The 18089-nt window shown below is 38.7% G+C and overlaps 1 protein-coding gene across 2 annotated transcripts in view; it reads left to right on the top strand.

Annotated features, from left to right (window-relative positions):
- The window catches only part of nlgn3a (neuroligin 3a), a 424008-nt gene extending 412581 nt beyond the window's left edge, over positions 1–11427 (top strand). For both annotated transcript variants that reach the window (XM_060927489.1, XM_060927490.1), the window contains one exon: positions 10001–11427. In XM_060927489.1, the coding sequence (XP_060783472.1) occupies positions 10001–10844 (844 nt within the window). In that variant the 3' untranslated portion in view covers positions 10845–11427. The remainder of the gene's footprint in view (positions 1–10000) is intronic.
- Positions 11428–18089: the final 6662 nt, after the last annotated feature.

Here is an 18089-nt window from a genome sequence, read left to right as displayed (position 1 = left end):
AACTTGTCTCTTTGCATTCTAAGATTATCATTATGACATTTGGGTGATTTAGTGTTACCCAAAACCAAAATATCCATTCAGAATCATACAGAGTATACATGAACACATACTGACCAGCATACTATATAAAACACAAAACACTATTGTCCAACGACATCCACCACAAAAACAAATTTCTAATTTAATTACCTAAAAACCCAAATACTGTTATTTAAGAGAAGTTTAAACATCTCATCAATCACAAGGATTTAGCTCCAAAGTTTCATCAAAACATTTCATGTTTCCTCACCAAACAGCAGTGGAAGTCCACCTAGAATGCTGGATTTTTTTCATGGCATGACTTTCTTCAGTAATACTAGCTGATTCATTGGATTTTCATTCATTTCCCTTCCATTGCCAAGCTGAAACTAATTTTTAGTCTTTCATGATTGCTTGCATATACTGTTGTTGCAGCCTGGCACACATTTCTCAATAACCAAAGCTCACCTCTTTATTCCTTATTCCACTGGAATAAGGAATTCCACTTAAACTTTTGTCACATTTAATTTTTTTTGGAACCCAAACACATAAAATATGTTCATTTGTATATCTTTCTCTACTAAATGAAAAAAAAAATTTATATTGGCAATAAAATACAAAGAAGCAAAGAAAGAATAGATTTAAGTGTGATTTTATGCCAAAAAGCCACAAAATAATTTAGTGAAATGAAACAGCCACACATGCTATCCAGATGAACCTCCAAACAGGATGACTAAACATCAATAAGCACAGTAATAACAATAAATGCTGTAGAGCAGAGAAGGCTAGAGGAAGCAGAGAAAAAAAGATAAGAGAACAGAGATTGAATTATCGAGATGTGGAAGAGAAGAAGGAATTTCTCCCAAACATTCAAACAGTCTCAAATAAAATTCAAGCTGCACCAGTTAAAATGGCTATGATTGGAGTATGAGAAAAGGCAGAAGATTTTAGCAACATTGTTGAACAGTACATGTAATGAATAGAAATGAAAGGCAATGAAAGTTCTTTCTTTATAAGTGAGTTTTTTTATTAAATTTTATTTTATTCATTCATTCAGATTTAAATCTTTGCTGATATTTCAGGCCACATCCAACTTTTTCACTTGCAAACACTGCAAGTACAAAATACATACAGATATACAGTAAATACAGGCAACAAAATAAAGCACACAGTTTTCTTACCTAAGTATTTGGTTAGACGCCCAACATCATGACATGTTGGGTGACAATAACCCATCCACAGGACTTACTGAAGGGTTTAATGAGGATGAAAATAAAGTAAACCATTGAATCTATCAAAATCACCAGTTTTATTTAAAAAAAATCAGCAATTACATATGCTGTTAGGGTATTTACATGAAGTCAGATCACCTTTAGCCTTTCACTGACACATGGCCTTTCATTTAGCCCCTCTCTCAAAAGATGATCTCCAAAATCCTTAAAAGATCCATACCTCTACTGAAGCCTTACATAGAGTAAATAAAGTGTACATGTAATGTGTGGCATTGATTTTAGCTGCTGTAGATTAGCAAATTATCATCAATACTCTTGGTTATGCAAGAGATTTGTTTAAAAAATGTCACACAAATTCTGCTCAAGCTTTTGATTTTTTTAACCTTCATGAAGTCCTCGTTCTCACCTCCATACAGTTTCTGTTTGAAAGATATAGTGTCAAATGTTCTGATAATTTGCTCGTCTGTCTAGATGTTGCATAATCATGAGGCAGCATGTCTACTACCACATTGAGCCTCATAGAGTTAGTATTGCAGAAAACTGGATTGCATAAATGAACGTTCTTTAAAGTGACCTTGAGGCAGTGTTATAGTCGAGTCACTAAATCTCGAGTCCGAGTTCAGTCTTGAGTCCCCGGTGTTCAAGTCTGAGTCAAGTCCAAGTCATTAAATAAAATTTCGAATCAAGTCCACTATTGATCCAAGTCGAGTCCAAGAACAAGACTCCAACCGCACCATTTGATGATGGCTGTTGCTGCCTTTATATGAAACCATCTCTGCTACTGTGCTGGACTGCCCCATTTTAGTTAATAGGCTGCAGATAAAAAGCTTGTTCATCGCTCAGCAAGCCCCGCCCACTATCAACAGGGCAAATAACATGAGAGAGGGTTAACACTAGCTAGTTCATTGGTCAGCAAGCAAGCCCCGCTATCAACAGAGCAATGAACATAGCATGTCACTTACTTCTCTGGGTGGAGTCTTACCAAATGACGATTGAAGTTCAAGGTTGTCCCCATCATCTCTTCGATAGTTCTTCTACATATGAAACACATAGCAGTGCATTTTTTTCCCACTGCATGAGAAGTCTCTATAAGTAAAGTGGACAATTCTGGGGCATTCTCTCCAGGCATTTTAGCGCCATTAACGTTAGTTTGTTCCTGAACATGACATATGAACAGGTGAATATGCATTCTCTTGCATGAAATTAGCACAAAAATTAATGTAGACATAAATATCTTATGCTAAATTATTATGGCATGTTACCAAAAAAAAGAAAAAATCCGAGTCCTCGTCTCCAGTTTACGAGTCCGAATGCAGTTAATGCACGAGTCCGAGTCATCAGTGTTCAAGTCAAGTCACGAGTCCTTAAAATTAGGGCACAAGTCAGACTCGAGTCTGATTCCTGGACTCAAGTACTACAAGCCTGCCTTGAGGCAATAAGGATTTTTTTTTTTGTCCATTAGCATGTTTTGTTTATGTTTCACCATTGCTGCAACTACCTCCTATACTGTAGGTGGCTTTTAGAGAAGTGTCTTGGCAGAGGTCACAATCTGAGAATTAAACAAAAACATGTCTGACTTTGTTATCGGCTGTCTTAGGTTGCAATAATGTGTGGGGATTTTTGTTGTTGCTGTTGTTTCTAATGCACTAATTCAGATACTCTCAATTCCAGAAACCTTTTCTTTAGTTACCCAAAGGAAAATGTTTAATATTTTTTAGCATATCTTTAGTCAGTATTCAACTGATCCATCCAAAATGCAGATTTATCACAAAGCATAATCAACCTAACATTGTAATTCAGTACACAAAAACTCTCTTTAGCACAATGGACCTCAATTTCCACACTTCTCTCATAGAGTCTGTAAGCACTATCAAGTTAAACTGTAGCATCTAGTTCTGAAGTGATGCAATTTGGGTACATAGATGTAAAAGTACTCAGGTGAGCTGTTTGCTATTTTTGGTGAAATGGAAAACAGCCAAACAGAAGGCCCAATGGGAAAAGGTAGAGATAGAGGAAAGGAGGATATGGTCAATGAAGTGGAAGAAAAGTTGTAAGACAGCACATCACCGAAGACGTGCAACAATTATTGATTATGTCCTCGTTTGTGGAAAGCCAGACAAAGCATACAGCCAAACCTGAGCTGTTTCTACATAGCGTTCAATAATCAGGACATCATCTTTATATTTCAGTATGTCACTGCATCAGTGCAGGTCAAAACAGAATATGCTTTTAATACAGAGTTGAGAGGCAGCTGGCTGATGGTGCCATTGACATTAAACTGAGACACAATAAATCCACAATTTTGTTCTTTGTCTCTAATGATGTCATTCTTTCTGTAGAAATATCTGTGTGTAACTTTTTTCCCCAAAAAAAATCCAGTTTTGAGTTTTGCATGGATTTCACATGGTTCCTTATCAGTTCATTGCATATTTGATAACCATGTTTTATTTCACTAGTGTCTACTTCATGGTTAGTCACTGCACTGGACTGATGTATTTTAAAGGCAAAGTTTGATTATGAGGAAAGTTAATATGTTTTGGGTCAAATGTTTGCTTTTCAATGAGAGCAAAGCATTTTGATGAACTGAGATTGAGCTTGTGGATTTGAGTTTTGAAAACAGGGATATGAATTAAGAAAATATGTTTTAGCAGGGGTGGCACGGTGGTGTAGTGGTTAGCACTGTTGCTTCACAGCAAGAAGGTCCTGGGTTTGAGCCCTGTGGCTGATGAGGGCCTTTCTGTATAGAGTTTGCATGTTCTCTCTGTGTCTGTGTGGGTTTCCTCCGGGTGCTCCAGTTTCCCCCACAGTCCAAAGACATGCAAGTTAGGCTAATTGGTGGCTCTAAATTGACCGTGGGTGTGAATGGTTGTTTATCTCTATGTGTCAGCCCTGTGATGACCTGGCAACTTGTCCAGGGTGTACCCCACCTCTCGCCCATAGTCAGCTGGGATAGGCTCCAGCTTGCCTGCGACCCTGTACAGGATAAGCGGCTACAGATAATGGATGGATGGATGTTTTAGCAGGTGTAAAAAAAAATTTTAACTGTATGCAAGTCCAGCATACTTGAAAGTTTGTGAACCCTTTAGAATTTTCTATATTTCTGCATAAATATGACCTAAAACATCATCAGATTTTCACACAAGTCCTAAAAGTAGATAAAGAGAACCCAGTTAAACAAATGAGACAAAAATATTATACTTGGTAATTTATTTATTGGGGAAAATGATCCAATATTACATATCTGTGAGTGGCAAAAGTATGTGAACCTTTGCTTTCAGTATCTGGTGTGACCCCCTTGTGCAGCAATAACTGCAACTAAATGTTTCCAGTAACTGTTGATCAGTCCTGCACACTGGCTTGGATGAATTTTAGCCCATTCCTCCATACAGAACAGCTTCAACTCTGGGATGATGGTGGGTTTCCTCACATGAACTGCTTGCTTCAGGTCCTTCCAAAACATTTTGATTGGATTAAGGTCAGGACTTTGACTTGGCCATTCCAAAACATTAACTTTATTCTTCTTTAACCATTCTTTGGTAGAATGTCTTAGGATCGTTGTCTTGCTGCATGACCCACCTTCTCTTGAGATTTAGTTCATGGACAGATGTCCTGACATTTTCCTTTAGAATTCACTGGTATAATTTAGAATTTGTTGTTCCATCAATGATGGCAAGCCATCTTGGCCCAGATAAAGCAAAATAGGCCCAAACCATCACCATTCTCACACAGATGGGATAAGGTTCTTATGCTGGAATGCAGTGTTTTCCTTTCTCCATAAATAATGCTTCTCATTTAAAACAAAAAGTTCTATTTTGGTCTCATCCGTCCACAAAACATTTTTCCAATAGCCTTCTGGCTTGTCCACGTGATCTTTAGCAAACTGCAGACAAGCAGCAATGTTCTTTCTGGAGAGCAGTGGCTTTCTCCTTGCAACCTGCCATGCACACCATTGTTGTTCAGTGTTCTCCTGATGGTGGACTCATGAACACTAACATTAGCCAATGGGAGAGAGGCCTTCAGTTGCTTAGAAATTACCCTGGGGTCCTTTGTGACCTCGCCGACTACTGCACGCCTTGCTCTTGGAGTGACCTTTGTTGGTCAACCACTCCTGGGGAGGGTAACAATGGTCTTGAATTTCCTCCATTTGTATACAATCTGTCTGACTGTGGATTGGTGGAGTCCAAACTCTTTAGAGATGGTTTTGTAACCTTTTCCAGCCTGATGAGCATCAACAACGCTTTTTCTGAGGTCCTCAGAAATCTCCTTTGTTCGTGCCATGATACACTTCCACAAACATGTGTTATGAAGATCAGACTTTGATAGATCCCTGTTCTTTAAATAAAACAGGGTGCCCACTCACATCTGATTGTCATCCCATTGATTGAAAACACCTGACTTTAATTTCACCTTCAAATTAACTGCTAATCCTAGAGGTTCACATACTTTTTCCACTCACAGATATATAATATTGGATCATTTTCCTCAATAAATAAGTGACCAAGTATAATATTTTCATCTCATTTGTTTAACTGGGTTCTCTTTATCTACTTTTAGGACTTGTGTGAAAATCTGATGATGTTTTAGGTCATATTTATGCAAAAATATAGAAAAACTTAAAAGGTTCACAAACTTTCAAGCACCACTGTATATCTGAAAACTGTGCCAAGGGAGATAATGTGCTCTATGTGCATGGCTGCAGTGCACTGCCTGTGATCTCTGTGTCATTCTGTATATAGTCATCACTGACCTTCTGCACATTTCCCATTAGCTCTCTGTATAAGCATGATATCTATAGCTCGATTTAGCCCATTGTGTGTTTGAAATTATTGTGGCATTAGCGTATCCCAATCTCCACATTTAGTACACTATCACTAAACACTAAATAATATACAGTCTAGTCACAGAGGTAGTAAATATATTTGCTGTTTGCAGTCAGCCAGTTGGTTATTTCTAACACTAATTATTCATATACAATCTGTAAATGAAATCAGTTAGCTGTTGTGCTCTCTAGTGGGTCAAGTGGGATGGACCCTATACAGGGCATGTCAATGGAGGACCGGCAGCCCTCTTATGGAAAAATAGCATACGTTTCACATGTGGTCATATGATTTTCTATATGTGATTATGAGAGTAGTATGTGATTACATGTGGAAAAAATGTGAAAGTGCATTTCAATGTTATATCTTGAAATTGCACATTGACATTTTAAATAAATATCATGTGAATAATAAGCAATTACTGGACAAGGCTGAACAAACTATTGTGATTTGTTAGCGGTGAGCAAACAGCAATTATTTGCCAATGTCAAAGGCAGAGGTAAATAATTGCTTGTGAGACACGAACAAATCATGATATTTTGTGAAAACCGAGTTCAGTAATTCATCTCATCTCATTATCTCTAGCCGCTTTATCCTGTTCTACAGGGTCGCAGGCAAGCTGGAGCCTATCCCAGCTGACTACAGGCAAAAGGCGGGGTACACCCTGGACAAGTCGCCAGGTCATCACAGGGCTGACACATAGACACAGACAACCATTCACACTCACATTCACACCTACGGTCAATTTAGAGTCACCAGTTAACCTAACCTGCATGTCTTTGGACTGTGGGGGAAACCGGAGCACCCGGAGGAAACCCACGCGGACACGGGGAGAACATGCAAACTCCGCACAGAAAGGCCCTCGCCGGCCACGGGGCTCGAACCCAGACCTTCTTGCTGTGAGGCGACAGCGCTAACCACTACACCACCGTGCTGCCCGAGTTCAATAATCTCATCTCATTATCTCTAGCCGCTTTATCCTTCTACAGGGTCGCAGGCAAGCTGGAGCCTATCCCAGCTGACTATGGGCGAAAGGCGGGGTACACCCTGGACAAGTCGCCAGGTCATCACAGGGCTGACACATAGACACAGACAACCATTCACACTCACATTCACACCTACGGTCAATTTAGAGTCACCAGTTAACCTAACCTGCATGTCTTTGGACTGTGGGGGAAACCGGAGCACCCGGAGGAAACCCACGCGGACACGGGGAGAACATGCAAACTCCGCACAGAAAGGACCTCGCCGGCCCCGGGGCTCGAACCCAGGACCTTCTTGCTGTGAGGCGACAGCGCTAACCACTACACCACCGTGCCGCCCGAGTTCAATAATTGTTTTATCAAAATTTTTTTGAAATACTGATTATAAAGTTTGCATGATAACAAAGAAATCAGATGCAATCACTGTTTTATTTACATCTCATAGAACTCAAAATACAAAAGTGCAAAATAACTGTGCATGAGCAGACCATTATTTGTAGGCAGTTATTTGCAGTTCACTCAGCCAATCAAAATGGCATAAAAAATAATTTGAATGATATGTCATGAATAACACCACATCTAAAAATTACCATGTGAAAATAAATAAATTATGTGGGAAAAAATGTGAAAAATAAAAAAGGACTATATCTGAAACATCCATCTGGGAAAATGAAACATAATACTTGAAGTGTTAAATAACCCCATCTGGTTTTTATGCCTCCGCCACCGTAAGGTGCAGGAGGCATTATGTTTTCGGGTTGTCCGTCTGTCCATGCGTCCGTCCGTCCGTGCGTCAGTCCCGAAACCTTGTGAACGTGATATCTCAAAGGCTAATGAAAGGAATTTCACCAGGTCACGATTACTGTGAGGTCAGATGTCCATCCCCAAATCACAACTTAATAAGGTGTGTAGTCTACCGGGCAGAGGCATCCCCATCGACGCCGTTGGTGTCGAGTTCTATTCAGTTATAGATGTGAATCATGTGATTATTTACATATGACATTTGTGTGACGTTACTGGTAGGATCCATCCCAAACTGAAGTTATGAAACACATATTCTTCAAAGGGCAGTCATGTCCAAAGGGAGAAACTGATTGCCAAAGCAACAGACAAGTTTACCTATAAATGGTCATGTCTGTCTTCAATATATAAATATGAAACTTTATTGCTATTAAAATGCACTATATGGTCAAAAAGGTATTTGGACACCTGACCTCTGAACATCTCATTTCAAAACCATGGGCATTAATATGGACTTGATCTCCCCCTTTGCTTCTATAATAACCTCCATGCTTCTGGGAAGGCTTTCCACTAGATTTTGGAATGTGGCTTTGAGGATTTGTGCTTATTCCCAGACAAAGAGCACAGCAGGTTGGGCAATGATGTCCAGCAAGAAGGCCTGGGACAGAATTGGTGTTCCAGTTCATTTCAAAGGTATTCAGTGGTGTTGAGTTTGAGGCTCTGTGCAGGCTACTCGAGTTCTTCCACACCAGCCTTGATAAACTATATTTTTCTGGAGCTCATGTTGTGCACAGGGGCATTGCCAGTTGTCATGCTGGAACATGTTTAAGCCGCTCAGTTCCAGTGAAAGGAAATTTTAATGCTACAACATTAAAAACTAGATAGAACTCGACGCCAACGGCGTCGATGGGGATGCCTCCGCCTGGTAGACTACACGCCTTATTAAGTTGTGATTTGGGGATGGACATTTGACCTCACAGTAATCGTGACCTGGTGAAATTACTTGTATCAGTCTTGGAGACGTGTTCACAAGGTTTTCAGACAGACATTTGACCTCACAGTGACCTTGACCTTAGACCTTTTGATCTCAAAATCTAATCAGTTTATCTTTGTCCCCAAATGCACAAATGGTGAAAGTTTGGTGAAATTCCTTTCATTTGCCTTGGAGATTTTGTGTTCATAAAGTTTTCGGACAGACATTTGACCTCACAGTGACCTTGACTAGATCTTTTGATCTCAAAATCTAATCAGTTTATCTTTGTCCCCAAATCCACAAATGGTGAAAGTTTGGTGAAATTCCTTTCATTTGCCTTAGAGATATTGTGTTCACAAGGTTTCGGGACGGACGCACGCGGACAGACATTTGACCTCAGAGTGACCTTGATCTAAGACCTTTTGATCTCAAAATCTAATCAGTTTATCTGTGTCCCCAAATGCACAAATGGTGAAAGTTTGGTGAAATTCCTTTCATCTGCCCTGGAGATATTGTGTTCACAAGGTTTGTGGACAGACATTTGACCTCACAGTGACCTTGACCTTAGACCTTTTGATCTCAAAATCTAATCAGTTCATGTTTGTCCCAAAGCGCACAAAATGGTGAAAGTTTGGAGAAATTCCTTTCATAAGCCTTTGAGATATCGCGTTCACAAGGTTTCGGGATGGACGCACAGACGGACAACCCGAAAACATAATGCCTCCTGCACCTTATGGTGGTGGAGACATAAAAAGCATTCTATACATTTGTGTGCCAACTTTGTGGCAGTAGTTTGGGGAAGACCTGCATATGGGGGTTAGGCTCAGGTGTCCACATACTTTTGGCCATATAGAGTGTAACTAACATTACATAAACCAGCAAAAGATGGGAAACCCATGCAAACTTAAAAGGCCCACCTCCTTTCCTGATAAACTGGTGCTGCTTGGCCTGTATTTACATAATAGAGCAAGATTGATTGATGTTTCATTAAAAAGTAACACTTTTTCTTACTCTCACACTTTGACCTTTCTGGACAAAATGCATCCTCTGATAGTCCTTTGATGCAAATAGTGCTCGTCATTGTTGTTACAGGCTTGTTGTTACTTATGTTCAGGTTTATTAAAGAAAATATTACTGCATAACATTCAAGTGCATGAATTAAGACATTTTCTAAATTCAAGAGGCATCTAGCACAAGCCAATAATTCTAACAAATATTATGTGTGTGTTTTTGCAGAGACCCCAACAAGCCGGTGCCTCAAGACACCAAGTTCATCCACACAAAAGCCAACCGCTTTGAGGAAGTGGCCTGGTCCAAATACAACCCTCAGGACCAGCTGTACCTCCACATTGGGTTGAAGCCCCGTGTTCGTGACCACTACCGTGCTACTAAGGTGGCCTTCTGGAAGCATCTGGTGCCACACCTGTACAACCTGCATGACATGTTCCACTACACGTCAACTACTACACGAGTGCCACCCCTTGAGACCACGCAAAACTCACTGGCCACCAAGCGGCCTAATGGCAAGGTCTGGTCTTTCAACACCAAACGGCCACCTATGTCACCAGCTTACAATAGCGAGAGCGGTACAGAACGGCGGAATAGCGCAGATGATGATACCGGGCCACTGCTTGTTGAGAATGCACGCGACTATTCAACAGAGTTGAGTGTCACCATCGCTGTGGGTGCCTCTCTGCTCTTTCTCAACGTGCTTGCCTTTGCTGCACTTTACTACCGCAAGGACAAGCGACGCCAGGAGCAGCGGCCACAAGGCAGCCCACCTCGTGCAAACGCCAATGCCAATGTCAATGGCACCAATGTTGAGGATGAGATTGCATCACTGCAAGTGAATCAGTGTGATGCCACACCAGCTGGAGAGGCATTGCCGCTCACCGCGCTTCCTGACTACGCGCTGACTCTGCGCCGCTCACCTGATGATATCCCTCTCATGACACCCAACACCATTACCATGATCCCCAACTCGCTGGTGCCCATGCCCAACCTGCACCCTTATAACACCTTCACAGCCGGCTTTGGCACAGCTGGTCTGGCCCACTCACACTCCACCACCCGTGTATAGCTTTAAGGAGGGTGCAGAAGAGTATTGGGTTTTGTACGAATATCACAGTTATGGAAGAGAAAAAAAGCCGAAAGATTTTGAATACACATTTTGTCACAGGCAGTTGCTTTCTGAATGTTGATTCAATTTGGTTGTGAACTATGTCATGTTCCCTTCCAATGGGATGAGCAATTCGAGCAGTATTTTTTTCTAATAATCATTTTAAAAATGGGGGGTACAACAACATTTTTAAGAAGACTGGGCAGTTATTGGCAACACTTTTTTTGAATAATTAACAAAAATGAAGAAAAAAGTGCTTTTTTATTTCCCATTTCCTTCTTGTGTGGGAAACACATTTCAAAACAGTGACCTCTCAGATGACATCTGCATAATATGTGTTGCTTTTTTCTCATCAATGCCTTACACGAATGCTTGATTTTTAGTTTCGTCCTTTTTAACTTTCAGTGACGTGCGTGCCTGGAACTTATTTGGCCTGAACGATTGGATTCTTGAAAAATAAGAGTGACGTATTGAAAATGTGTAGAGAATTGAAGCAATCCAGACCAGCTTTTTCAGTTGCATATACTCATACATGCTTTTGCCTTTGTTTTCCTTATTTCCAGTAATAATTTGTCTGATCACGACTATGTCATAAGACAAGACTGAAGATACAGACTTTACTGTGAGTGTTTTGTTAAGAGAAAATTGCATATTTTATGACAAAATGAACTATCTTCATGAAATGCACACTCACACACGACTATCCATGTGTGTGTGTGTGTGTGTGTGTGTGTGTGTGTGTGTGTGTGGACATTTACCCTACTTTTTTGTTGAACATTGTGTCTTTGGGGTGGGACAAGGAGGGCTTCTTTACCATGTTGATGATTTTCACCAGTAGTGTTTGAGCTGCGCCTCTGCAAAATAGCACTTTTTGTTCTTTAAAAAAAAAGCTATATATGTCTAATTTTGCTTAAGAATTACAAAAATAAATATATTATTTTACATGTAAAAGAAAAAAATAGCTTAATATTCAACTGAACTAACTGACATGATTCCACTGACTTTTTAAGGTTCCTCCCAGCAGGAGATGGTGGCCTGTTTACACTGAATAACATTAGTTCAGTGTAGACCTGTGTTTCTTTTATATATATATATATATATATATATATATATATATATATATATATATATATGGTCATACATACATATATGTATAGGGCTTTTATGAAGATTATACTCCCATTGAGCTCAACATATTAATGACCATTACTACTAGATTAAAAGCATCAATATCCAGAAAGCAGAGTACTTGTACTAGTCAAATTCTCAACACCATAATCCCACACCAATTGTCTTTTTAACAGCTCTATATGTATATTTATGTATAAATATATTTAATATTTATTTATGTATACCAGATGTATACATGCTGATTGTGCCATGTGCCAAATTAAATCATAAAACTGGAGAAGACATGTTGCAAAAACACATTATTTCTCATGCAGGCTTCCTCTGACTTATTCTACTCAATTTCATTGCATTGCATAGATTGTGTTAGTTTCTGGTCAAACTGTCAAAACAACCTGTTTATACTGTCAAATACTGGTCTCCTTCCCACACCGAACTGAGAGGAAAACATCCTGGCAGCTCTGGCAGCCAAGATCAAAGGAAAAGAAGGAAGGAAGTCAGTGGTCCAAAGATAGGAATTTGAATTGAAGGCACACATGTTTGGGTCAGTGGTTTTAACCTATTTGAGTTCATTGATAGTCATTCATGAAGATGTGGGGTAAACGCAGTACTATAATGCAGAGCAAGATACTGAAATCAAGCTGAGCATTGGTTTCTCAGTCAATAAGACACTTGTGTTTGTTCACCTTATTCAACATCTTCCTGCTCTTGAACTTATTTTTTAAAGCCCTGTACTAAAGACTAGTGGATAAATTTGGCTACAAACTAGATCAGACATGTTCACAATCTCTCCAGCAAAGCTCCACTCCATTCTGGTATTCACTGTACTTTCTTATTGTACCAGACTCCCTTTATTTAGCATTGTAACTTAAATGTACCCAAATAACCCAAAACTCTTGAGAATGACATTTAAGTGATGAAAAAAATAATACCGCCCAATTAGCCCTCTGGACTGCAGCAAAAAATTGTGAACCATAAAAGCTTGACGTTTGTAGTTGTTGAGTAGATTAGTGAAACTCATATGGAAGAACCTCTAACAGAAGTCAACACTCAGAAAGAATACCAACTCTCTTCTAGGAGGTGACTAGATTAGAGATTATAGAGCAAGATTTATTGCTCAGTCTGTTAAAATTATTTTAATGAGTAGAAAGTTCAAATAAAGACCACAATGTGAAGCTTCGCATCATTTTTTTTGAGTCGTGGCAGGTGGCCAATTAGAATGGAGCGCTCCTTCAGGGTCCACACAACACGGGGATTAGATGCTCCGTCTTATTTGAATACTTCAAGCAAGCAGCAGTTGGTCAGAGCATGAAGGTCAAACACTTTTTGGAATCAGTGTCATACTCTGCATGATCATCTTTCAAATGAAATATTTCAGACTAGAAGCATTGGAACAGTGGGGATTCCTGCTGAACAGAAACTAAATGCAGATTTTGCATTATACTTTACATACAGTATGTTTCTGTAATTGGTTGGTTAATAATTTTACTCTTGGCTTTCAACTCTCTGTTCAGGTTTGTTTGTTTAAAATAATCAGTATGTCATTTATGCTATGGTTATTTTTAGGTCCCGTCTATAATAGTCACATTAAGCTTCACAAAGTCTGACAGTGCTACTCCCTGCTGCATAGCAAACTCTATTCATACAGCTCCCTGCTGATACAATGACCTGTTTGCACATATGAGTTATTGCACCCCATACAACAACAGTGTGAGTGGGTGTCACTGGATCTATTTATTTGTGGTACACTATATTGTTGTAAAGAGAATGTAGTGACAGTTGAAACTGGAGCATCACCAATTTCATAAGAAATCCTTATTCACAGCAAGACACAGCTCAGAGGGTGTTTTTTTTTTTTTTTACCTTTTTTCTGGGGGGGGGGTCTGCACAGGAGCAGCATGTGGAAACAGAATATTAAGACAGAACAAAATTTGGGCAGACCATGACATAGTTTCTGAGGAAGGCAGGACCCACCCTCAACTCCAGGCAATGGCAGCTTGCCTAAAGGTTTGTTCGAGAAGGGTTTGAGCAAATTCGATGAAGCATCTAATCCCCACATTGTGAACTGTGGCTCACTGTGCTACCCTGGAGGACTAGACAGAACTGTGAAACTGGATGTTTTTCTAGCATGATTGTCAAGGCAGTTGCACTGGCATGCTCTTAAAGCTATATAAAAACAATTTCTCTCTGTTTCTGACAAAATACCGTTTCATTACTGAGCTGTTCATTTTTACCTCCATTTTCTTTCTTTTCTTTGCTTCGGCCTTAAGCATAACTATGGATTCTTTTAGGATTTTGCCTTGTCTTAGCCAGATTAATAACCAAACACTTGGTAACTGATTGAAGTGAATTGATATTTTCTACTCTACTAACCTGTGTAGCATATTCTGTACCTTTTTGAATCAAAGTCAAACCCCATCATTTGTTAGTGCTTCTTTTTTTTAAGTGTAAAAACAGTGGTTTGGTTAAGAAGAGACTCAAATTGTACTCATCAATATGTTGCAATTGTGTGCATTTATGTGTAATAGATATTTTCTTTGCAATACACTGGTGGCAATCCACTTAATTATGTAATTCACTATTTATTGTCTCAGTATCTCTTCATCCTGTTTGTAAGTAATGATGAAAGAAAGGCGGCCACGTAAATGCCAAAGGAATTATGATGATTAGGCACTAAGATCTAAACAGGAACTATGAGCTCATGGGCCAAGTGTTGAGGTCTGGTGCATACAAAGAGAAAGGTTAATCATTAAACTAAAATTTTTTAATATACTAAGAACTCAATGCAGTGAAACATAGAGAGAATTAATGCCACCCCCATCCACAATCACATGCAGGCGTGCGCACACACATTCTTATTACAGTAATACAGTACTATCATATGTACTGCAGTCCTTAAGTGCTGGACTCTGAATTTCAGTACAGTGAATTTGAACATTTTTAAATGTGTTTAATACCCAAGAAAGTACTAGAGATGGTATGAGAACATATTCTCTGCATCATCAGTCTTATTTTAAAATGTCAGAATCTATGAATATATTACTATTATAATTTAATAAATGGTCCCATGTCCACATGCTATCGCAAATATCCAACTGGCTTGCCAAGTCCTAGCTATGTACAAAAAAACCTTTGAGCCTCACTAAACCTAGGGCACAGCTTATATAGGAAAAGTTTTAAAATTTTAAATATTTAAAGTGTATAATCTCTGTAGAAAATGAACTGAGAAATTAAGTGCAAGTGAAAGTATCCATAATGTGTCTAAATCGTATTCAGTTATAAGTGGAAGTATCCAGCCAACAAAATAAAATAAAAATTGTCACTACCTTTAAATGTACTCAAATATTAAAAAGTAAAAGGTAAATGTGATGAACTGATGAATTATGAGTTTGATAATGAATTAATTTGAAGTGAAATTCATGTAAACTAATAGTTACCTTTAGCTAGAATTTGACTTCTTGCTTACCCAATTACATTGGCTAATTAAATCAATGCTAGTCTTCAAATGCACAAAGATAGCTATTGCACTCAGGATAGTGTGTAGCATGTGAAGGTCACCACAGATAACAAATTAGCATAATTTGTGATAGTTGTTTTGTTTTCTACTATTACTTGATCAGCTTTGTCGGATGCAAAGCATAAAGCTATTCCAGGTCAGAGTAAAGTAAAACAGCCATAAAATTTTTTGGGTGCAAAAGGTGGAATGTTATTATGAGGCCATTATGTTCATGCTCAAGTAAAACCATACTTAGTGTTGTGCTACCTAGTGAGGACTTAATACCGAAATGGTGCACATCATCTTTCAGACCATAGATATAACTGCGAGCAATATTTCATTAAGTTGAAAAATAAAAATAATCAGATAGAATCACAATAAGGTAGCCAATATCCAAAGCACACAATACAACTTCATGATATCTTGTGGTTTCGTTAAGTTATGTACAATTATCTATTGGCTCACAAAATAACAAAATAAAATGAAAAAAAAAATAGGATGTGCTGGATCATGTGCAATTTTAGTTGACAATAAGAACAGATGCCTTGTTGATAAATTAAACCCAACTTGCTGTGACTGGTAATATTGGCAGTACACGAGACTCCTATTAGATATTTACAACCCCAAATCAGAAAAAGTTGGGACAGTATGGAAAATGCAAAAAAAAAAAAAGGAATTTCTAAATTTACTTTGACTTATATTTCATTGCAGACGGTATGAACCCAAGATGTTTCATGTATTGTCTGGTCAACTTCATTTCATTTGTTAATATACATCCATTCCTGAATTTCAAGCCTGCAACACATTCCAAAAAAGTTCAGACAGGACAATTTAGGGATAGTAATGATGTAAAACAATTAAACAGTGATGTGATTTGAAACAGGTGATCAATAGGTGATTATAATCATGATTTAGCACAAAATAAGAATCCAGGAAAGGCCTAGTCTTTGAGAAGCAAAGATGGGCTGAGCTTTCTCCAGTTTGTTGAAAAACAATGTTCCTCAAAGAAAGATAGGAAGGGATTTGGATATTTTACCCTCTAGAGTGCATAAAATCATTAAGCAATTCAAGGAATTTGGAGGAATTTTGGTGCCTAAAGGGCAAGGGCACAAGCCTAAGCTGAACACCCATGATCTCAGATCCCTCAGACAGCACTGCATCAAGAACTGTCATTCATCTATAGCTGATATAACCATATGTGTTTGGGATTACTTTGGCAAACCTTTGTCATGCACTACAATACAGAGTTACATCCACAAATGCCGGTTAAAACTTTAGTGTTCAAAAAGGAAGCCTTATGTTAACTGTGTCCAGAAGCACCGTCGACTTCTCTGGGTTCAGAGGTATCTGGGATGGACCATTACACAGTGGAAATGTGTATTGTGGTCAGACAAATCAGTATTCCAGGTCCTTTTTGGATGAAATGGACACAGTGTGCTCCAGACCAAAAATTAAAAGGACCAGCCAGACTATTAGATTAGATTAGATTAGATTAGATTAGATTCACTTTATTCATCCCACATCGGGGAAATTCACGTGTTACAGTAGCAAGAAAATGTCAAACAGATAACAAATAAAACTGAAATAAAAATTAGACAAATGAAGGATTAAATACAAAGGGCTATTTGCATTATCTACCGTGAAAAGGTATAGAAAAATTGCCTTATTGAGAGGCTCGGAAAAATTGCACATTACAGGTAGACTCTGTATATATACACATATACTAGTGCATCTCAAAAAATTAGAATACCATGAGAAAGTTCCTTTTTTTCATAATTTAATTCAAAAAGGTAAACTTTCATATATTCTATATTCATTACATGTAAAGTGAAATATTTAAAGCCTTTTTTGTTTTAATTTTGATGATTATGGCTTATAGCTCATGGAAATCAGAAATCCAGTATCTCAAATTATTAGAATATTCCCTAAGATCAATCAAAAAAAGGATTTACAATACAGAAATGTCCAACTTCTGAAAAGTATATTCATTTATACGCTCAATACTTGGTTGGGGCTCCTTTACCATGAATTACTGTATCAATGCGGTGTGGCATGGAGGTGATCAGTCTGTGGCACTGCTGAGGTGTTATTGAAGCCCAGGTTGCTTTGATAGTGGCCTTCAGCGTATCTGTATTTTTGGGTCGGGTGTTTCTCATCTTCCTCTTGACAATACCCCATAGATTCTCTATGGGGTTCAGGTCAGGCAAGTTGGCTGGCCAATCAAACACAGTAATAGCATGGTCAGCAAACCATTTGGTAGTAGTTTTGGCACTGTGGGTAGGTGCTAAGTCCTGCTGGAAAAGGAAATCAGCATCTCCAAAAAGCTTGTTAGCAGATGGAAGCATGAAGTGCTCTAAAATCTCCTGGTAGATGGCTGTGTTGACTTTGGACTTGATAAAATACAGTGGACCAACACCAGAAGATGACATGGCACCCCAAATCATCGCAGACTGTGGAAACTTCACACTGGGCTTTAAACACTTGGATTCTGTGCCTCTTCACTCTTCCTCCAGACTCTAGAACCGTGATTTCCAAATTAAATGCAAAATGTACTTTCATCTGAAAAGAGGACTTTGGACCAC

The sequence above is a fragment of the Neoarius graeffei genome, chromosome 8, assembly GCF_027579695.1.
Source record: "Neoarius graeffei isolate fNeoGra1 chromosome 8, fNeoGra1.pri, whole genome shotgun sequence".
In the NCBI taxonomy this organism is placed as follows: domain Eukaryota; kingdom Metazoa; phylum Chordata; class Actinopteri; order Siluriformes; family Ariidae; genus Neoarius; species Neoarius graeffei.
The sequence above is the reverse complement of the archived record's forward strand: the minus strand, read 5'-3'. Positions and strand labels throughout refer to the sequence as shown.